The sequence below is a fragment of the Streptopelia decaocto genome (genome assembly GCF_964273445.1).
Source record: "Streptopelia decaocto genome assembly, chromosome: 3".
Classification (NCBI taxonomy): domain Eukaryota; kingdom Metazoa; phylum Chordata; class Aves; order Columbiformes; family Columbidae; genus Streptopelia; species Streptopelia decaocto.
In genome coordinates, this window is record NC_138656.1 from 49,478,265 (window position 1) to 49,501,400 (window position 23,136).

Below are 23,136 nucleotides of genomic sequence, written 5' to 3' on the forward strand. Positions count from 1 at the left end.
GCACTACTTTCTCTAGCACACATACCACTATACTACCTCTCCTGTCTCCTTCACCCACTAAAAGCTTCCAATGTAATTTAAGTTATAGCAGTGACAAGAGGAGACTATGAGACAAGGGCAGCATCCAGAGGTTGACAGCTACAGACATGGCCTGCTGCTTCAATTCCTTGCTGCTTCAATTCCATTGCATTACTTGGCAGGAGTAGTTGCTGCATACTTGCTAGAGCAGACTGTATAAGAAGAATTAGCTGCAGTAGGAATCTCAGCTGATAAGCACTGACGCAGGCTTACTCAATTGTATTTATAAAGTCAACCTTACATTTATGATGCAGTTCACCATTGTAACTAGAACAATATGGTGTTCTGTGGTTTTTCTGAGGGTCAGAAGGGAGATCGTCTTATCAGAAAAATACACTATCTTCTCAGTTGTAGTATTTATTACCCCCTTCACATCACATCTTCAGAAAAGCAGCAAAACTACCATAGCAAAAACTCTCAAATGTCTTTTTTCTTCCCCCAGTTTGAGAGTCACTTAATCACCACTAACTTGTCTGACCTTAACAGTGTCAGTGCCATGGAATGGCCAGAAACTACCCTCTCATGGAAGAAGAGGTAGAATAATGGGGAAACTCAGGTTGGAAATGGCCTCAGGAAGTCTCCAGACCAACCTCCTTCTCCAAGCAGAATTATATCTGGGATCAGAGCAGTCATTCAGGGCTTTTTTTTTTTGGATCGTGAAAACCTCCAAGAAGACTGCACAACTCTGGGAATCCTGATGCACTGCTTGACTGTCCTCATGGCGAAAAAGCTTTTCACCATCCCGAATACCTTGTTTTAACTCACATCTTCTGTCCTCCCATCATTCACTAGAGTGAACAGATTGTGTCTCTTCCTGACAGCCTTCTCATAGCTACTGGGCCATTAGATCTGTTAGGACCTAATACCATTGGGTACCCTTCTTTTCTCCAGGCTGAAAAAAATACAGTTCCTTCAGCCTCTCCTCATGGAACATGTGCTCCAGAACCCTGTCTTGATGGCTCTTCACTGAACTCACTCCAGGTATCCTATAGCATCCCCAGTCAACTAACAGGGAGAAGACTAAGATGAAGGCTGAAGCCTACATAGAGGCCAGGATTTTTCTTACAGTAATGAATGATATCAAGTTGAAAGAAAGATGAGGTACATATGTTCTTTGGAAACTCTTTTGGAATCTGGGTGCTGAGAAAGGTGTATGGCAGCTGCTTTCTAACTAATCCCTCCCACATTTTCTATTGGCTAGCTCTTGAGGCATGCTGAGCTGCATATGAGAAATTCATATGAGCTGCATATGAGTAATTCACTACTCAGCAAGTTGAAATCTTAAAATCTTGGTTATGAGCATATTGTTATTAACTATTTTCTGACACTTTGTTCTGAATTCCGACTCTTGCAGTCAAACCTCTGAAAACTGAAAAATGCCCACTTAAGTGAAACACCAGAAAAAGATACCCACAAACTCAGACCAATACAGGATTTTAACTTGTCTGAAAACTGTAAACAAGTAAGAACTTTTCTTTCATATGCATAAAAAAAAAAATAGCCTAACACTTGCTCTTCTATTTCAGCTCTAGTTTGCAAAGTCTAAAATAGTTTCATTCCAATGCCAGAACTGACAGAATTTTACAATTATCTCTGTAATTGTCTACAGTTAGAATATTTTCTTCATTAGTTCATAAACTGATTAGTAGAGGAGTCTTGAAATATCACTGTCATAATGTTTGGATTTACCTCCTGTAGGTATGAAATGTAAAGCCTTCCAAGGTCTTTTTCTATGTAAAATATCATTAATCAAATTAAGTGATTTAAGACAACAAGAAATGTAAATTAAAACCAAGAAATGGTGTCTGGTAATTTACTCATTATCTGTTTTAAGTTATATGACTGAATTACAAAGAAAAGTTTTACTGGATATTCAAGTCTGTAAGACTTTCATAAATGAAATAGCATGATTTCTTCATGCTTGAGGATATTAAACAAACTTTATCATCTTTGCACTGTATATATGAATCACCTTCCCCAAATTTGCAAAAATTAAGGGCTGGTTTTAAAGTCTTTTGAAATAACAAGAGCAATATGATTAAGCCATGTAAGTGATAGCTGGAAAACATATTATAAAATACAAGCTTTTAGATGACATTATGGTCTTAACCTTTAGTATTTTTACTGTATAATCTGCTTTTACTTTATACTATCAATGTGGTCATTACAGCAAAAACAAGCATGGAATTGGAAAAGAACATAACTTTATGAGGGGAAATAAAAACCTTCTTGCATTGAAGCTTTTCATGTTTGGATCTGATGCAACTGAAGTGCCTCATCAATTTAGTGGCAGTACTATGTGTGTGGGCACAAAGGAGGAGGTACACATATGCAGCAGAAGCAGGCATGGCTGCAGCGGCCACAACTTTTGTCAGCTTACACTGTTACCAACCCGTATGTCAAGTCTGCGCTGATGTGAAAAAAGTGTTGAGCTGCTTTTAATCAAGGTTGAACAACAAACCCAGTCTTGTTCACTGCATGGCCATGCAAAAGTTTATATAAGTGCAAAGAAAAAAACATCCAGGGATGAAAACCACACCTTTCAATTATGGTGCAAGTTTATGCTGCTCTAGATGCTTGTGGAATTACTCTGCTAGAACTCAGATTCATAAATGTTTTTAAATGAATGAAGACTGTGATGTTGCCAAGAGGGACACTCTCACCCACACATCTTATGCTGACAACCTATTCCTGTTTCCCCTCCTCGTGCGTATGTTAACAGCTGTTAGAGCTGATCCAACTGCCTGTGTAGTTGCAAGAAACACCAATGTAAATGCAAAAGGGGAGAGCGGGGCAAGCAGTCAGGAGAGGAAAGAGGGCAGGTCAGGGGAGCCCGGTGATAGCAGGAGCTTCACTTACCTCAACCCCAGAGACTGCACTTTGACACTGTTAGCTGAAACAGGCTGGAGTATTTTTCAGCAGGATAAGTGCCCTGTCAGCCAACATTGTACAAATGTGGGCAAAATAAGGGGCAGCAGTAATAAACAGCCTGAAAGAGGAAGAAGATAGGACTTCCTTCCAGAGCACTGACAGTTTAAATTGACTCACAGAGTTCACTGAAGTGTACTCTTAGATTGTACAAAATTGCTGTTGTTAAACTGGAGCAGTTCTGCCAAGATGGACAGCCAATAAACATTTATCAAAACATTCCTTTAACTTGACATCTACTTGCCTCAAAATGTAATGTCTTTTCCAATAAATTAGCTATTATAATAGAAAGGTAAAATAGAAAGGTAAAATAATATTTTTTAAAAAGGTAAAACAATGCTTTCCCATAGCCTTACAATCAGATCAGAAACTGTTACTGCTACAAGATAAATAATGAAAGTAGTTTTAGTTACACTATGTGGATGAATATAAATAGAGTATCAAATCACAATTTTCGGATTGTAAACAAATCACATTATGGTTAAAATAAAACGCTTGCTATGCATTATTATCAAAGGGTAAAGAGCAAGAAAGTCCTTCACAACACACATTACTGATAATGGCTGGAAAGAGCAGTTCAAAAAACAAAGACTGAGAATTCATTCCAATACAAGCTGCAGACTCCTAAATGAGGAACAGAGGGATGAAAATCCAGAACTGCAATCTCAATAATACTTTTTTCTGCTTATAAGCAATTACACTTCTTTTAGGAGACAGGAGCAGTGCTTCATGCTTCCCATCATAGCTAAGACGCCCCACATTCAATAGCTCTCCTTTGGTTTTCAAAATCCAGGAACAAAACAATTCTTGGCATCACTCCCCTTCTAAGACCATCTAGTAGATATTCTCCCTTTATCCCTTACACACAGGCTGCATGTGGCCCATTGCTAGCAGCAGTTTCTTACTGCTTTCATGGATACAGATGGATGTAACAGTGGTATTCTCTATATAAAAACCTACTGGTTTACACACTAAGCCGGGAAGAAAATCCTAATTTAGTACTCTGGCCCAAGGAGTTCAAATTCATATTCTGCAGAAGGATCCTTCAACTTCCCTAGCAATAGCGTTACTAAAGGAGGACCTTCTGCTTCCCTAACCAAGTGTTGCTGTTTTGAAGTAAGGAATACAAGGTTCAGGAGGGGGGAAAAAAAACAGAACATCCTTTGATAGCTTTATTGGGTAAGCACTCAGGTAATGATGTCTTAAGGTCCAATTCTACTCCAAAAAACATTAGATCCATACTAGCAAGCAATAATGGACATAAAATACCATAAAACAAAGCTTCCAAATCTCCTGCATGAATGATGTGTGCATTAAAATACATAATTTAGTGTGTTTTACATCTTGCCACTTTCAAGCCATATGAATCCTAACTCTTTGCAGCGCAGTAACAGCACTTTGAAAGAACATGTAGACACTTTTCCCTCTGTGGTCTTTTTCACCTCAGTAATCTTGTAACTAGTTTAATAACAGTATCACAGTATCACAGTATGTTTGGGATTGGAAGGGACCTCAAAAGATCATCTAGTCCAATCCCCCTGCTGGAGCAGGAATGCCTAGGTGAGGTCGCACAGGAACATGTCCAGGTGGGTTTCGAATGTCTCCAGAGAAGGAGACTCCACAACCTCCCTGGGCAGCCTGTTCCAGTGCTCTGGCACCCTCACTGAGAAGAAATTTCTTCTCAAATTTAAGTGGAACCTCTTGTGTTCCAGCTTGATCCCATTACCCCTTGTCCTATCATTGTTTACCACCGAGAAGAGCCTGGCTCCATCCTTGTGACACTCACCCTTTATATATTTATAAACATTAGTAAGGTCACCCCTCAGTCTCTTCTTCTCCAAACTAAAGTGACCCAGCTCCCTCAGCCTTTCTTCATAAGGGAGGTGCTCCACTCCCTTAATCATCTTTGTTGCCCTATGCTGGACCCCCTCCAGCAGTTCCCTGTCCTTCTTGAACTGAGGGGCCCAGAACTGGACACAATATTCTAGATGGGGTCTCACCAGGGCAGGAGTAGAGGGGAAGGAGGACCTCTCTCGATCTACTAACCACCCCCCTTGTAATACACCCCAGGATGCCATTGGCCTTCCTGGCCACAAGGGCACAGTGCTGGCTCATGGTCATCCTGTTGTCCACCAGGACGCCCAGGTCCCTTTCCCCTACACTGCTCTCTAATATGTAATCTCCCAACCTATACTGGAACCTGGGGTTGTTCCTGCCCAGATGCCAGACTCTACACTTTCCCTTGTTAAATTTCATCAAGTTTTTCCCCGCCCAGCTCTCCAGCCTGTCCAGGTCCCGCTGGATGGCAGCACAGCCTTCTGGCGTGTCAGCCACTCCTCCCAGCTTAGTGTCATCAGCAAACTTGCTGATAGTACACTCAATTCCCTCATCCAAATCGTTAATGAATATATTGAATAATATTGGCCCCAGCACTGACCCCTGAGGCACTCCACTAGATACTGGCCTCCAACTAGACTCCGCACCATTGACTACCACTCTCTAGCTTCTCTCCTTAAGCCAGTTTGCAACCCACCTCACCACTCTATTGTCTAGACCACACCTCCTCAGCTTAGCTGTGAGGATGCTGTGGGAGACTGTGTCAAAGGCTTTACTGAAGTCAAGGTAGACCACACCACCGCTCTGCCATCATCCATCCACCTTGTTACATTCTCATAAAAGGCTATGAGGTTGGTCAAGCATGACCTACCCTTGGTAAAGCCATGCTGACTGCCCCTAATAACCCTCTTATCCTTGATATGCCTTGAGATGGCACCAAGGATAAGCTGTTCCATTACTTTCCCAGGGATGGAGGTGAGGCTGACCGGTCTATAATTATCCGGGTCCTCCTTCTTTGCCCTTTTTGAAGACTGGAGTGACATTTGCTTTCCTCCAATCCTCGGGCACCTCTCCCATTTCCCAAGACTTGGCAAAGATGATGGAAAGCAGTCCAGCCAGGGACTTCAGCCAGCTCCCTCAGCACCTGCGGATGCATCCCATCTGGACCCATGGATTTGTGGATGTCCAGACTATTTAATTGCTCCCTAACCCAGTCCTCATCGACTAAAGCAAACTCCTCCATTGACCTGGCTTCATCCGGGGTCTCAGGGGTACAGGGCTCCCAGGACAGCCTCCGGCAGAGTAGACAGAGACAAAGAAGGCATTCAGTAATTCTGCCTTCTCTGTATCTTCTGCCACCAGGGGACCCACCCCATTCATCAGTGGGCCTACATTGCCTCTGGTATTAGTTTTATCTGGTATGTATTTGAAAAAGTTCTTTTTGCTGTCCTTGACCTCTCTCGCCAGCAATAATCTTTTAAAAGTTGGGAGATAGACTGGAATTCTCTTTCTAGAGTTCCCTTTAAACAATAAAATTAATCTTCTCCTTGAAAAAGTGCTTTTACCTCTAGTTTATTACAGAAAAGGGGGGCACTAACACTGTATTCACTCATGTACAGCAGAAAATAGGAAAAACAACCATTTGGAGAGGATCAGAAGCGAATAGAGGTATCTTCCTGCTGTCCACATGCATGTACAGACACTTTTCTACTTGCTAGTCTGTATATGAATTTTTAATTATATTCCTATTTCTACTCACACAGTATTTATGAATTATGAACATATAACATGGCATTCTTGATTCCACTTGGAGGACAAAACAATTAAAATGTAAATGTCACAGTATCTAGCTCGTTAGTGTAGAAGACCTTTATCAAATCTTGCTCTTAATCTGAACTGCTGCATGAATTTACAGTTTTGGAATAACATAGAGCAAAACACTTTGTTCAGTTCAGGAACAATTTTGTTTTGGTGAATATTTGTTAAGCGATGTATTTCGGTAAGTAAATGTTAGATTTAGCCACAGCTGAGAGAAATCTTGAATATTGTGTGTACTTAATTTCTATAATTAATATTGGCTATGAAAGCAGACTTGGGAAGAAAACTTCATCTAACAGCTTTCCTGAAAAATGGCTTAGTAAAACACTCTTGGCACAACCAACATCGAAGAATTCTGGAACCTTTACTATTTGCAGCCATATATGCATAATGGTAATATGTTAGACTCTGCTCAGTTTAAGACTCACTGCATGCTTGCACCAAAGCAATTAATCTGTATCTAATTATTTGACCTGGAGATGCTGAACATGCTGCTGACAACCCTGTGCCTTGTCATGCTGTTAACAAAAAGAATTATCATGTCTTAACTACATTTGCCTGCTGTGCTTTCAACCCTCCACTCAACTCCAAAGCCTTCTGTGAGAACTTCGTCAATGATGTCAAACTCTGACAAGTGAGTACTTAATAAATCTGAAGCACCATTTAACCAGTTGTTGGAAAAGCAAAAAGAGACACCTGCTTCTGCAGAGACAGAGTGGCAGTGAGATATTCCTTACTCTATCCTGTTTTTTTTTGCACACTGACCCTTGGAAAATTATTCCAGTGGCTGCCTGTCCTCACTCAGAGCTTTTGCAAAATACAGCCCTGGCATTACGAATCTTGCAGGACCTCTAAGAGTTTCAGGGCATCTAACCCAGTTATGAGCAGAATCTGTAGAGCAGGTCAGAACACTGTAAACCCTACATTCGACAGGACACTGAGGGAGCATGGAGAGGGGCGGGAAGGCAGGGCAGCCACAGAACAGGTTGCCCAGAGAGGAGAAGGAATCTGTGATGATGTTGGAGGGTTTCACAGCTTAGCCAGGGAAACCCATGATTGACCTGATCTATTGCTAGTGACAGGCCCACTTCAAATAGGAAGTTGGGTCAGATGATCTCCTGGTGTCCATGCCACAAAACCATCATTCTGTGATTCAATTAGTAGCTCCAAAGGCAGCAGATTTACCTGTCTGCTGTTGCTTAATGACTGTACCACAATTTAACATTCTGCTAAAGTTTAGGAAGTTAAAATTGCAGCCATAGAAGTTAAAACTCTATAATATTTAAAATAAAACCTAAATTTTGATTAAACTCATAGCTGGTTATGTTCAGAATTCAATGCTTTTTAAAATTAAATATATATTTATCAAACTCCACTGAAACTGCTGATTCTTCTAGACAAGATCAAGCATCTTTTACATATAAGGTGTAAACAAATACATGCAAATATCAATTACTTGATTTTTTTTTCCAGAGAAAAGTCTCTTAAAAATCAGTCCTTAAACTCACTGAAGTGTTATAGTCTATTCCACATATCTCTGGAACTAAAAACAAACAAACCAAACAAGCTTTAAAACAAAGTTTTACTAGAATGGATAAAGTTTTTAATGTAGACAATTTCTACTCCCTTTAAGATTTGTTTAAAGATGGATTTGTTTGTGTTTTTAAGAGGATGCTCTTACAGATCACAAGTCCAGAAAGACTGCAACAGGAAGACTGTTTCAGCAGAACAAGGGAAATAATGTATTTCATAACTGTGCTCAGAAGAATATATGAAATTATAAAAACCTTGAGAAAACAAGACTTTGCTAACACCTTGAATTGTGTCCAAATAAAAAAAAATACAATTAAGGAGTTTAAGCAGAGATGTGTGCTCATAGTAGCTCATATACTTACATGTTGAATGAAAAGCTGAAGCTTTTTTATGTTTAAAATTGGACTAAAGTAGACAAATAAAACAATTTAAAGCAATTTGAAAGGCCTAGTACTTCCAGTCTCTAAATTCATTAGAAATTAGGACTATTACTGAAAGTGAAGCTTGCTGGATCCTCTTTGTCTTTGAACTATGAGATGGGGAACTAATGTTTGTTTCCCATTCAGTGTTTGCCTGTACCATGTGGAAGCGTTTTATTCTTTTTTAAGCTTATTTTTAAAATGAACCTATTTTCCAGATCTTTGCCATCCCATGTGATATTCACATCAAATTTATACCACACTGTGCCACTATATGAAAACACTTTCAAATAATACTACAGTATCATTTGACAGCATTTTGCTAAATGCAAGGTAGGAAGCCTTGCGCACAATTCTATAAACTGACAGTTTAATAGAATGTGCATTGCCAGTACAAAACAATACAGAAAAATTGTGGTACCAAAGCAATACTCTTCAAGGCAAAGCATCACAATCTCCACAGGCACTGGCATTTACCTTATGATAAAACTTCTGTAAAGCCTGAAGGCAATTTCAGCAACCAGCAAACTCCAGATAAAGCTTAAGCAACTCACGCACCTTCCTGACATGCTTTATCCCCAGCTCTAACTCACTATGCTTCCTGGACACGTGAAAGTAAACTAATTTACATCACTTCTATACTAACAGCAAACATACCACAGCGTTTTTCATCATGGCTTTAATAGTGAATCCCTCGGCAACCAGCTGCTTGTTTTTCTTCTCTTGCCCCGATGGCTCCTGCTGCTGGGGGCACCTGTCACCTACGGACTTGGAGGGGCTTGCGCCCTCTTTCTCCACTACCATCTCCCCACCAGCGGCCGCGACCGGCAAGAGGCAAAATACAGACTGGAAAAACAAACAAACGTACGTCAATGCACCGCCCCAATAAGCTGGAAAACACAGTAGGTCTACCTCTGTTCCCTTCCCAACCAGGGACACCCACACACCCCTCCCGCACCTTCCCTGTCCCTGACAGGCCTCCTCGTCTCCGCCTCGTTCCTTCTCCCTCGCTCTCCCCCTTCAGCATCACAGCTGGTCCCGCTTCTCCTCACCGCTCCCGCTCCTCGGTTCCCAGCCCTTCATCAGCTCCTGCACTTCTTGGCCCGCTATGGGACCCTTTGCCACTCCACCTGCCCGTGTCCCGCACCCGCCCCTCTCGCCTCACCCCCTGCGCCACCCGCCGGGGCCCCTCGGCGGGGTCGTTACGGGCGGAGCAGCACTGGCGGCTGCCGGCGCTAGCACGCGTCCCCGGCCTCGCGCCCGTCACTAGGCAACGCGTCAACAGCCGGGCGCTGTGCCGGCGGGGACTGGGTGTGCGGAGGAAGCACGCGCTTAACCGACGAGACACCGGCGCCAAACCGCTGCCACGTGCAGCCCGCACGCAGGTGCGCCGAAAAGCGGGCAGGCACCCCGTCCCGCGGCATCAATTAACGGGGATCAATTAACGCGGGGGCGGAGAAGGGGAAAGGCAATCACGTGGGGAGAGCTGGGCGGTGTGAGGCGAGAACTACGTTACCCAGAGGACACCGCGCTCCTTGGGGCGCATGCGGAGTAACGCCGCCAGCCAGCCCAGCCGCTCGGCGCTGAGGACTGCAGCGAAGCGCTCGAGAGGCGGGTGCGGCCGGCACCGGTGCGTGCGCGCGCCGCCCTTCTCCTTCTCCCGCGTCGCCGCCATGATAGGTGAGTAAGCGAGCCCGGATGCAGTTCCGCCCTTTCCTGCCCCCCCCGCTCTTCCTTAGCGCGGCAGCCACTGATGCGACGGCCACGGGGGGCGGCGTGGGCTAGCTTGGTTCCCTCTCAGTTGTTCCTCAGTTCCCCCTAGCCCGGCCGCCCGCGGCGCTTCCCCTAGTGCCTCGGCGGAGTGGGGCGCCTCGGACTCCGCTGCGGGTGGTGGTGGGTGACCGCGGTCACCGCCCCGGGGGGTCGCCGTCGTGATGAGCCGGCACTGCGCGGCGCCCGGTGGCCGCGGCCCCAGGGGCGCCGGTCCGGAGCGGGGTGAGCCGGCTGGGCTGTGTCCTCGCCTTCGTTAGCGCGCCTCTGGTTAAAGCCCTTCGTGTTTTTGGCGGGGCCGTGCAGAGGACTTGGGGTCGAAGTGCTCAGGGGTCAATGCTCTCTCTTTTACCCCTCTAACGGGAGGTGACCCACCACCGGCCAGCCCGGGGCTTGTATTTGAGGTCACTTTTGAATTACGTTCTATTGCCCCTCAGTGTATCGATTGTAAATACTGTCGGGCAAGGTTTCTGTGACTTGTGAACCTTTGTGGCCTTGCCTAGTATGTATCTGTGTCATTGGTCTGGCATGGTACTCGCAGTGATCTGAAAAAGCAGCACCTTGGGCCTAATCACCTTGACAGTTTGGCCGTTTCGTCCTTGAGTTGCTTTCTGTACCCGTGGAACAGTGATGGTACGACATGTCAATCACTTGTTTCAGTGGTGTTTTTTTTTCTGTGTGTGGTTTGGTTTTGGTTGATTTTTTTGTGTGTGTGAGATGAATCCATGCCTGGATAATCCGAAAGTTACAGAGTCTGTTTTGTAGTCGTTGTTTCTCATTACACATTTCAGCTTGTTTTCACTTTCTAAATTTTGTAAATAATTTTAAGTAAAAGCTATAAAATGTAGTAGATGCTCTTATGGCAATTCCTTGCCTTGCTCAGGCTTGCTGTTTGTTTCATCTTCAGTGTAGGTATCAAAGTTGTTGTCTGTGTAAGACCTGATCAAATCGGATAGCTTGTAGTTTGTTGTCAAAATATTTATTGGTTTTAAATTAAAAATTTCAAAACTATCCAAGAATCCTATGGGTCTTTCAACTAGGCATGCTTTTTTCTTAGTGGTATATGAACTCAAATATTTGGGTAGCGTTCCTTTTATTTCAGCTTTGCAAAAGCTAAAAAGAAAGTTAAAAGTAGTTATTTAAGAATTATTTTCTGTATAAATGTTTATGTAAATCCTGTCTTCTGAGTTGAGGGACCTTACTGGGTTTTCTTGTCATTTGGACTATTTTTTTTTTTTTTTTCTTATGTAGCAGAGATCTTGAATTAAAGGCTTGGCTTAAGGAAAGCACAGAGGGTCAGATATATCTTTCATTTTCAATGTTACCTCCTCTGTGGATTCGATGTCTTGCTATACTATATAAAATACATTATGTTTACAGAGCTGCAATCTGTGTTTGCTTTTGAATGCTTTAGAAAAGTTTAGTGTGCATAACCACTACCCATGTGGTTAGAGAGTTAATGCCTCTGGTCCTCATACTGAAATCTATATGTTTACTCACTGTACATTAATATTTATATGATGGAGGAACTGTGATTTTATTTTCACTGTGGCAGATGAAAATATTTGTGAATATTGATTATTAAATATACCAATTAGTTGCAAATTCAGAAGCACAGCTTTACAGGATTTCCCACCTTAAATAATTTAAACAGCAACCTTTTATTTTAGTGAAAAAAAGTGCTGAAAAGAAAATAACTGTCTTGAAAGTGTATGATGTCGAGACCTAGTCTGATTTCCTGCTTTCTGAAAAGTCTTCTCTAAACACTTATGAACTGGGAATACCATAGCAAAATTGGGAGCAGGAAGGCAAGGATGAAATAATTTGTGTGATCTGTACCCAATTTTTTGGCCAGAAAGAGTTATCCTGTGAAGTATATGGTATATTTTCCAAAATGTTTTGCAGTTTCATATCTCTGGAAGTACCTTATCTCCTCATGTGTTCTTGTGGCAAAGGATTCGACCATATAGTTGTGCAACACATGACAATTCCTCTGATTTTTAGTTTCCTATTTTGTACTTTCTTTTTAGGTCCTTTTGTTCTCGTGCTGTGAAATAGGGAGAACAAACTTGATAAACATGTTAGTATTAATATTTTTTTTCATGTTCTTCTCTGGTTTTACTCTTTTTGTCCAGTGAAAAACCTTTTGACTCCATCTTCTTCCAAGTGTTTGACCACGCTTGTGTTTCTTTGAACTTTTTATTTCCCCTTTCTCCCATGAATTTTTTAAAGATAGTTTGCTGAGGAAGACTTCTTTCCATAACACCTGTTGTTCCAGAAGAGCTTAGATAATTGACCTGTATAGCTGGCTTTTAATAGTCTTCATATAATTTCCTGTCCTGTTTCTTACTACATTCTCCTTCTTCGTTGGTTTTTATTTTCTGAACAGAAATTTGTGGAGAAAGATTTGCTTATAAATGGATTTCTGAGTGCTAATGTGTTACCTCGGGGAAAAAAAAATCATATATGCTTATTTTCATTAGGAGGTTATTCCCTGTGGGAAGCCTTCAAAATATGTAACTGTGTTTATTTTCATCTGTGTGACATCTGCTTTTAGAATATCATAACAGCAAGTTAATTATGTAACGGTTCATTTGTGTAGAAATTCTGTGGACAAATATATCTGGAAAGTGCATGGCAGCTGACACGTGCATTGCATTACACGAAATTCATGAATGCTTCTGGAATTCTAATTTTAGGGTAAACCTTTAAAAGTATTTATCAAGGTAAATGGTGGCTCTTGCTTTTATGAATGCTTTTAGAAGATTGTTCTGTAATGTGCTTTGCTTTTGAGTTGCCAGAATGATTCCTTAGTGGTCCTTTCAGTTATGCATATATTGCTTTTTTTTTTTTTTTAAAGTTACAGTTTATTTACACTGCTTACTCAAGGGCTTACTTAAGCATTTCGGGAAACTCTTCTATATAAAATTATTTAATTTTAATTTAATAATGAAAAAGACAATTATATAAATGAAGGAATGTTTAAGATAGTGTTTTTTTTATTTGGGCCAGAAAATACTGTATGTGTGTATTCTGATTGATGCAAGACAGAAATCCTTGCGTAAATTACTTGCCACTGGGGAGTCAAATTCATGTTGCTTTCCATCTTTGTAACAGTGATGAAAGTTAAATGAACTGAATAGCCACTGCTTGAAGGACCTGTGTCATACCTCATTATCTTTTGTCAGCCAGTCTTCAATGAAGTTTACTGTGAATTTCTGTGGATAACTTCTGTACTACCATTTACCTGAAACTTAAAGACTTCATGTCCTGTTTCCAGATTTGTCTTTCTTTGTCACTTTGCTTCCTATCCCCCATTTTTTTTCTGAATTTACATATAGTTTCCTAGTAGCTTTGTTGTGCGTCAGTGGAAATGCCTGTTGCAGCTAATTCAAAGCTTTTCAGCAGTGCAGGTAAGAAAACTTAGGAAGCATGACGTTAATGGTAACTCACGTCTAATAGAGAGAAAAGTGATCAACCTAGAGGCTGATGAGCACTGGCTGGAGTTGTCACCACCTGCTTTCTCCATCTCTTGTGATGCCGGGCTGGTTAGGTGGCTTGAGAGCACATTTTCAGCGTTTGTGGCTGGTAGGGTCTGCTGGTAACTCCTCGCAGTGCCTTTTTTACCTGAACAAGACTGTTGCTTTGACACAAAGCCGTGATTAAGATAATCTTCTAGGGTTGTTTTGCAGCCTCCAGCAGTTGGGTGCCCTAAATAATGCTAGCTGTGTTGATATGCAGAGCTTACTCTGTTGTGGTCAAGAACAAAGCAAAAATCTTGGATGAAATCTTAACCAAACCTGAAGTTTTGGCAGAAAATAATATTTGATTACTTATTGTAAATTCTGTCCTCATAGTGTCTCTGAGGTACCTGTGCCAGAACTGATAAGGTACGAAAACTTGCACACTTTGCATAATGTTACAACTGTTTTAATGTACTGTTTTTGATGATACTGACATGCCTGTAGGTTCTCAAACAGCTTAACTGTTATATTTTGGATTTAAAGTACAGAGAGTAGCCCCAGGCAGTTTATGCTTAGATTTTCGGATAGCAGCAGAAACTCACTGGAGTTGTGCATAGAGGGCACAATTTTTAAGCTGCACTAGCTTTACAGTAGAGTGAAAGACCTGTGTTTAGATCATGAGCTGAAGGTTAAGACTGGTACTTGCAGTATTAATATGCTTAAAATTTGACATTTAGATTTGGGAAAAAGCTGAAAATTAAGCTCTGTTGGAAAAAAGTGATCATTAGTTTAGCCATTTGTCTAGACATTTTCAGGAATTTGTTTCACAGATTCTTAAAACTTTTTAATCTATTTCAATATTTGAAAGATGACATTTTCTTATTATTTTATACAGGTGACATTATTAAAATACTAGATTGCATTTTTCTGCCTTGGTCAGAGCAGAAAAAGTGTTTATACTTAAGATCTCAACATTAGGTCATTTGTATTTTAATTTTTGTTATAAACACAGGCTTATGTGTATGACAATGTATGACAGTGTTACGTAATTTTAGTCTTTTATTTACTTCTTTTTAAACTTGCTGAACACTGTAAAGTCTGATAGATAAACTCAGTACAACATTGATGCAGATGCATTGCGCTGTGCTTGTTTGCTCTCACTGGTGTCATAGTTCTGCTACTTTGGAAGGAGGTCTTCGTTGTGCTCTGTTGACATGTTGGAGAGCTTTTGTGAGGACCCATGAAAAATACAGAACAGGGCCTGAAGTGTTTCTGAAATGTATTCCACAGATAGCTTACCTACAGCTTCTTGTTATTTTAGGATGGTTATTGATGATAACTTTAGAGACAATAGTCTTCTACCACCAAAAGACGAGATAGAAATCAATGTTAACTAATGATATAGTCATGAAGTAAAAGACATAAGGAAATGTTGGCATTTATATTTAAATATATGTTTAGAAATGGAGCATGGAATTGATAGTGCATTTCATACGTAAAATCTTTTTCACAAAATACTTTTTGGTTAACTTAAGCTGTTAATTTTCACTAAAGTTTTTTAATTAACAATTGCAGAAAATCATTAGAGGTAACTTACTTTGGAAAGAAAACATATAGGTAATAATAAGAGCTTGTGGTCTGCTTGGTTTTGTTGTGGTTTATTTGCTTTAAAGTATAAAATAAAGGTGGTCACCTAAATATGGGGATTTAATCAAGCTGAGGGCTTATTTTTAAGTAAGCACTTGAAAGACATCAGTTGACCTCATAGCATTCTGGTTTCCCATTCACACTTCTTCTATATTGGTATCAGCATCAGGAAGACAGATTGGTCAGAATGTGTAATACGTGGGTGGTATTTTGAAGATGATACAAGATAGTCTTTGTGCATTGACAAGAGCTGGACAAAAACTTCCTAGAGGCTTGTGTACCTAAGTTAATTTGGTAAGACAAATTTTTCAGCAGCAAAAGTTTATAGCTCTATAATTTGATGCAGTGTTGGTAATTTCTGTCCTGTGGTCAAGACGTTTAACATTGTAACAGGGAATGTGACTTCAAGAGCTAGTCAGAGACAGCAAGTAACCCTTTGTGCAGCTGTCTAACAGCATATAGCTTTAATGTTGGTACCTTGTCCCAATAATGTTGCCCTTTTATTTATAAAAATTAAATCTGTTTCACTGTGTGTTAAGCCAAGAAGAGGCAAGGCTAACATGGTCTAATGCTATTTAAGATTTTATATTATTCTTACTAGTTTATTGCTATAGGAAGCTAGCAGTTCTGTAACTTTAATAGCTTTCCATTTTTTTTGTGTGTGTGTGTGTTTTTTCTTTTTCTTTGTTTTGTTTTTAGATGGCAGGATTAAGTAGGCTTCTGAAATATTTAATTAAAAGGCAAAATAAATGTCTAAATTCGGTATATAGTTGTTTCTCAAACTATTCCTCCTCCAAAAATCCAACAATTTTAAAATTAGACTATGGGAATATATTTTCAAACAAGGTAAAAAAACCCATCAACATTGCTCAGCAATATACACAATTGATAAACAATTCCTTGAAATGCTTCTATTTTATGTGTTAGAGGAAGCAAACAAACCACAACAAACAAAAAAAAAAGGGGGGGGGGGCGGGTACCCACCACACAACAAAACCCACAAACAAAACTGCCACCAAACAATCAAAAAAATCCAAGTTGTAGATTCACCATATGAATATGCTATTTTAATAAGCAATTATTCCAGGCATTTAAACATTTTATTTGAGCACCACAGTACCTGAGAGTTTTATAAATACATAAAAGAACCCCCCAATACCTGTGTTAAATATTGTAGGTATAACACAGGAGATGAATGAAAATTAATATGTATACTTAAAACATAGAGGCTTTGTTTTTTGTATTAAAAATTATGCTACAACAATGATGTCTTTAGGTATTGCTGCTTCTCTTGCTGGACACTACTGATTCCTGCCCTTACACCAGCAAACTAATCTGTCCTTTGCAGCAGAGTAACCTACTTTTCAGGCATACTGTGAAGTCAAAAAATGATCCAGAAGAAATAGTTTCTTTGTAGTCTGGGTCAATTCACTGAGTTCATTCCCAGCATGGTGACATGAACATTATGTAGGTGTGACTAAAGGGACATCCCTTAGCCCTATTTCATTGCTTGACCCATTAAATTGCTGAGTAACAAACTGTGGTGTGTGGTGGAGCTGATTGCCACCTAAAGGAGAATGTTTTGATGCCCTCCCTTCCCCCTTACTAAACGGCAGGGTATTCCTTGAGCTGGTACAGATATACATTTGACTTCAGAGTGAGCTGTTTGAGTGACCTGGGTTGTCAAAAACCCTCCAAAGGGGCATGGGAGGTTTTTAGTTTCTGTAGTTTGTGTGTTTTGTGTGGGGTTTTTTGTTTGGTTGTGGTTTTTTGTTTTGTTGCTGGTTTTTTTTGTTTGTTTTGGGTTTTCTGTGTGGTAGGTTGTTTTGCTTACCATTGGTTCAGCTGAGAAACAGTGTTGGTGCAAGGGAAGTGACAATCCACAATTGGATTGGCTGAGCTATTTCTTAGTCAATATTGGCAATAATATTACCTTCCTGAAAACATGTTATTGAGTGTTTAGTAGCTATTACAGGAGAAAAAAGATTAAAACTGAATTTGAAGGAAAATATTGGATCAGCTTCATGGATTTTTTCAGGAATATCTCTTGAACAAAAAGCAGGGGGGAAGGCCCTGAACTGTTTTAAAAATGTAGAAGACGGGCAGGTCAGCATTTCTGTAGTGAATGAGAGATGAAGGTGGTAGCAGAGTCATGTTGTGAAGGGCTTTAACAGTGAAATACGATTCATACAGCAGTAATCAAGTTAAGGGAGGATGGGAGCATGGGTAAAAGTGTTGGCTGTCTGGATGACCGATAACTCCTGTGTTGCACTCTTTATCAGTGTGTTGGTAATCTTTCTGCATAAACATTTCTGTTTCTCATTGTTATGAAAATAACCTCGAGCAAGCAAAATGACAATAAACTCTTTGAGAATTTCCCTGAATGAATTTGGACTAGAAAATAATGGTGCCAGCTTAGCAACCAAAGGAAGAGTATTTTGGGGATTGTCTATTTAGGTACTTTAATGATCTCATGCTATAATTTGGCTTGCTTTCTTTTGTTGTTGTAATCTTCGTGTTCTGTGTTGGTTTGTGTAATGCTATGTGTAGCTCCACTACAATACATAATTTTCACTGGAATAGTGGTTTGAGTTGTAGATCATTATTACACTTACTTTATGAACATGTGGAATAATCTTTCCAATGGTTAACTTGATTAAACAAAACCTAAATCTCATAATATTGAAGACTACTCACATGTGCATGACTGATTTTGCTGGGGTTGCATTGAGCCTTTTTGTCTTCTGCTAGGGTAACTGTATTGTACTGCCTGTACAGAACAGCATCATGAAATGTGTGTTTCACTGGATTTATATTTTATTGATTATTTTCATCCAAATTCCTTTTTTAAATTATTTTCTCAGCAGGCTTTTAGAAAGTTAGTATCATATGAAATAAGTTATCTTCAAAAGACATCTGATTTCTGGTAGATATACATGAGCATTCTGCATTTCTTTGTTTCCTTGAAGAAGGATGTGAAGACTTTCAGCTTGGATTTATTTTCGAAAGAAAAGCAGCAAGGGGGGAGGAAAATGTGTGTTTGTTGGGGGAGGGGGGACAGTTTTTTTTTGTTTGTTTCCTTGTTTTTAAATGGCCACAAAATAACAGTATTGTAACATTAAGACACATTGGGGGCTAATTAATCAGTGGCCTAGTATGTTCTGATGCAGTTTTTTGAGCCTTTCAGATAGGGGCCTACAGATAGAATAATGATCTGGTAGTTTCTTAAAATTATCTCCCATTGCTAAAATCCCCATCATTTTCTGTGTTATGTGGTTACCTAGTGGTATATCTGTTAATAGAATGGCGAATGAATGTATGTTAATTTAAGATCTGACTCTGTGTTGTGCATAACTATTGTTGTGACAGGTTTGAGTTGTGTGACTTCTGATTTAGCTGATTCAGTCATGAAAAGGTTTTTCTACCGTTTGTTTTTCTGTTACTCCTCCCTTCCATTCTCTGCTGCCATCTCTGCATCCTGCCTCATTCCTCTCACTGTGACCATATTACTAGTTTTACTGTCGAACTAATTCAACTTGCTCTTGCAGAAAAAAAACTGGCTGTTTTTTGCTGGGTATCATGCTCAAAGAAGGGCTTAGTGAACACATCCGCTCAAGATAAACAGACAATGCAGAAGGAGATAGCAAAAATGTCACTAAATAGTTTTAGCTGGGTGCTTCTTGATCTGTTTAGTCATCCTTGTATTTAGTTCTTCTTATGCATCTTCACCCTCTGTTGTTGCAGAGTGCACTCAGCTCCTGCTGACGTTGGGAACATATCTAGAGCTGGCAAAGTCCTTTCTGTCCATTTTGGACAAAAGATATTATAAAGGAGAAGATTATATTTAAATTCCTATCTTCTTTTTCTGAGTGATAAAGAAAGATAAACTGATTACAGCTTTTGTAGTAGGAAAGATAAATTCTTGCATACATAATGTGTAAATATAGTATCGGTTGCCAAAACATTTGGTCCAGTTTATCTGTGTGATGAGAATAAAATTAAGAATTTCAAATTGCACTTACAGGAACAATTAGGAAAAGGCTTATGCTAACAAATATGGAAATTTAAAGAATATTTTGGAATTCATAATAGCAAATGCTACTGGTTAGGAGTCCCTGCCCAAGTAAAGTATGTGTCTTTTGTAGATACATTGAAAGCCAAAGTCATTATTGGATTATGTTTTGATAACATTGCCTCAAGAGGTGGAGTAGCTTTCTTAGTTATGAACATATATATCCCCATTTACTGAAATAAATTAATTGGGCTAGCATACATGTAACTGCCTACTGTGTTAGTTGTCAGGCCGCAGAAGCAAATGATACTGAGAATGGTGCAGTTTTTTCCAAGTTACAGTATTTAGTAGAAGCCCAAGGGAGAGTAAAACTATTAGTGGAAATCTTGTTACTTTGCCAAACAGGTGTATGTAAAAGAGATACAGTTCATTCTTTTCAATAATTTTCATTATTGAATGATTTTTTTATGATGCAGTGTACATAAATATCATTGGACTGAAAAACAATTTGTAACACAAAATGCAGCCGGTGATGTGTGAAGTTTTCCATTAAAAGAAGGAAAAATGGAAGTGTTAGAAATATGCGGCTATATACCCAGAATTCACAAAATGCCACTACAAAGGTTGGTTTGGAGATAATTAGCAGGCAAGCTTTAATTATGTAATTGTCAATTATTGCACAATACATGATTTCTGAATTACAGTGTGTGGCATCTTGCAAATGTTTGTTTTATGACAACTTAATCATTAAGTAACTAAATTTTAATACAGTAAATTATTTTCTTTAGTATCTATATTTCAGATTCCTAATGTTGTATCTTGGGCCTCTCCCTGTCCCTTTGTATTTTGATCAGTGCAAATGGAGAAGAAAGGTGATGGCTTTAAAAAATAAGGATAAAAATCCATCAGATTTATCTGTTGTAGAAAAAGCCATTAGTACCCTCTGTTATTCCTGCAGCTGGACAAGATGGAGAAAGAATTAGTTCATTGCTGTGCACTTTCTGAGGCAGACTGAAGTCTGCCTGATAATACTAAACGGGCTTTTAAGCAGTAACTCTTGTGTCGAATCACTTTTCTCAATAAGCATGTTCAGGTCTACATTAGTATTGTTAATGTTTAACCCAGGAGAAATTGTAGCACAAAAGTTTTTCTTTGAGGGATATGAAAATACCTGTGAGATATTTGCCACATTATTACAAAATCTCTGTTAAAATGACAAGAGACAAGAAGAAACACTTAAGTTCTTCAGCCATTAGTCAAATATTAAATTTGAGTTCAGCAATCCTAAGGGTAGAAATTAATGAACAGGTAATTGTGAGACTGGCTTTTATTTCATGCCCTTGAGAAGTTTGTACAGTGGTAGCTGGTATTTGTGCTGGTAAATATGCTTATTTTCTGAAGAAAACAGTCTGATTAATGAATTCTCATGAATTCAGTCCAAAGAGTTCAGTAAATAACTTGTCACAATTATGATGCATTAAGTACACAGTAGCTTTATGTAGGACATTTCAGTGATGTCTTTTTTTATAGAGGCTACATGCCTATCATGGGTGAGCCATAAAATATTTAGCGATTTCTTCATCCAAAAGAAGTGGCATTGTAAATTATATGCTTCAGAGAAATTAACCATGTTAACTGTTTTCCTGCTTTGTTACCTCTAAGCAATTAAATTTTTACAGCAAAAGCATTCTCTTGGACTTTGGAACCATTTGAGGCTGTCTGCGGAAATTAATACCTCTATTCATGCTAACAATCTCAAGGGAGGAATATTTTTAAACTCTGACTCTCAAACTATTTTAAAGCTTTCATTCCCTCTGATGACCTCTGACATTGTGATATTATATGCCATTATCTTCTTCTCCATTTATCTTTGGAGGGGGGGAAACGATGATGAGACACACACATCTAAGAGTAATGATGGGCCATTGCCCATTAAACATCTCCAAAATAAATTACCTGGATCCTGCATACAGTTTTTAACCCCCACCTCTCAGCATTATTCCAGTTATGTTTGCTAAGGAACACTGACGTTCTATACTCAGCTGGTTTGAACTAAGTTGAAATGATGAAAGGAAGCTGGTTATCAGATGAACATTGTCAGAGTGCCTTGCCATTAATGTCTTCCTTTTTAACCCTGTTTGTTGAAATCTGACCAATGAGATTTTGTGTTTATTTTCTATATATATCAGAAGTTCTTTCGTGTGTTACTTGTCCCTGTAACATAGATCTTTTGCTAAGAAAACAACAGAAATATTTTTACGTGCTTTGTATTCCATGTGTTTGGGAATTGATATTCTCTTATGATTTGAGGTCACACTCTGTCTCCAAGCTCTAAGACTAAACCCTTCTACTGGGAGTATACGCAATCCTGATGTGAGTATATGAAAGAAAAGAAGTTGGTTTGATTTATTAAGAGCTTCACAAGCTGGTAAAGATGAATAAAGATAATAATTGAGGAAAGAGCTTGTCTGTGGCATTTTAACGGACAGCAAGTTTATAATATATTAATGTGTAGGAAATGAAAGGACAGCTTTTTAGAGAGGAGTTGCCATTAAAACATGTTGTTTGTGCTGTGTTATTTGTGAAGGTGGTATGAACAATACATTTGTTTTCACTAGAGTCAGACTTCCTCATTTGCTTTAGTTTGTCTGTGAAAGCTTATTCATGTGATTACAAATGTCTGAAATTTTTTGGTATACTATATAAAACAGTAGGCTTGCATACTAAGCTTGCTTATGATGACATAGATGAGCACTGAAGCAAATTCATTTACATTTGTAAATTGTTTATGGTATATAAAACCCACAAACAAAGTGAACTTGTCTCTCCAGAAACAAGATAACGCTTGGCTTTTTTCATCACTGTTTTGATGATCAGCATGGCTGTTTTGTTGAAAGTGTAAAGCTTTTCTGCATGATGACATAGTTCCACTAGTTCCTTTTCTTTGTTTTTCCAATATTTTCATATTGTTTATGCTGCAGTTTTCTTTCTCTTTTGTTTAGCATTTCTAAATGTTTTGCTTAGTGAATTTCTGCTCTTAGTTCACTGATTTTTTTTTTCTAGTAAATTTAGTCAATAGAACTGTCTTGTGTCAGAACTAATATATCAGATTTAATAACTTTCAATGTATAGAGCTAAGGATATTTAGTTAACTTCAGAAGAGTAAGTATCATAAGAAACTGAAATGGTGGTGCTTTTCAAGGCTATTATGCAAGCTGTTTCTCTAAGACACCCTTTCCATCAGTGGAAACATTAGCAATGGTTAGCAATTCCTTCAAAATTCAAGGAACAGTGTTCAGCTACTTTCTGTCTTAGTAATTTTCTGTGGGTTTTTTTTCCTTTTCTAGATACACCAAACCTGTAAGTTTCTGGTGGTATGCTTTGAGGTCATAGAAAAAGTATTTTGTATTTTCTTCATTGGTGTTAAATAAAGAGATGGCGAATGATGGAGGCAAAAGTAATTCTTATTGGACATCATGTTGCATCTCTGGCATATGGTTCTCCTTTCAGTTTTAATTTTTTTGATGAGCTGAAATGTTTTGGTTACATTTATGTTTGCATTTCTTCCCTTTTCTGATACAGTGTCCTCTGTGGAATACTCTCAGTGGAAACATATGTTCAGAACTTCAAA

The 23,136-nt window shown here is 39.2% G+C and overlaps 2 protein-coding genes across 3 annotated transcripts in view; one reads left to right on the plus strand and one right to left on the minus strand.

The window, feature by feature from the left end:
• PACRG (parkin coregulated) overlaps positions 1-9,868 on the minus strand; it is a 240,529-nt gene extending 230,661 nt beyond the window's left edge. The window contains exons 1-2 of the mRNA XM_082048438.1: positions 9,778-9,868; positions 9,270-9,458 (exon numbers count right to left, since the gene is read on the minus strand). Of these exons, the coding sequence (XP_081904564.1) occupies positions 9,270-9,416 (147 nt within the window). The 5' untranslated portion in view covers positions 9,417-9,458; positions 9,778-9,868. The remainder of the gene's footprint in view (positions 1-9,269; positions 9,459-9,777) is intronic.
• A 317-nt stretch (positions 9,869-10,185) lies between these two features.
• Positions 10,186-23,136, plus strand: part of PRKN (parkin RBR E3 ubiquitin protein ligase) — a 725,918-nt gene continuing 712,967 nt past the window's right edge. Inside the window, exon 1 of one of the 2 annotated variants that reach the window (XM_082048436.1) lies at positions 10,186-10,292. In XM_082048436.1, the coding sequence (XP_081904562.1) occupies positions 10,286-10,292 (7 nt within the window). In that variant the 5' untranslated portion in view covers positions 10,186-10,285. The remainder of the gene's footprint in view (positions 10,293-23,136) is intronic. The other variant, XM_082048435.1, reaches the window with a different exon arrangement.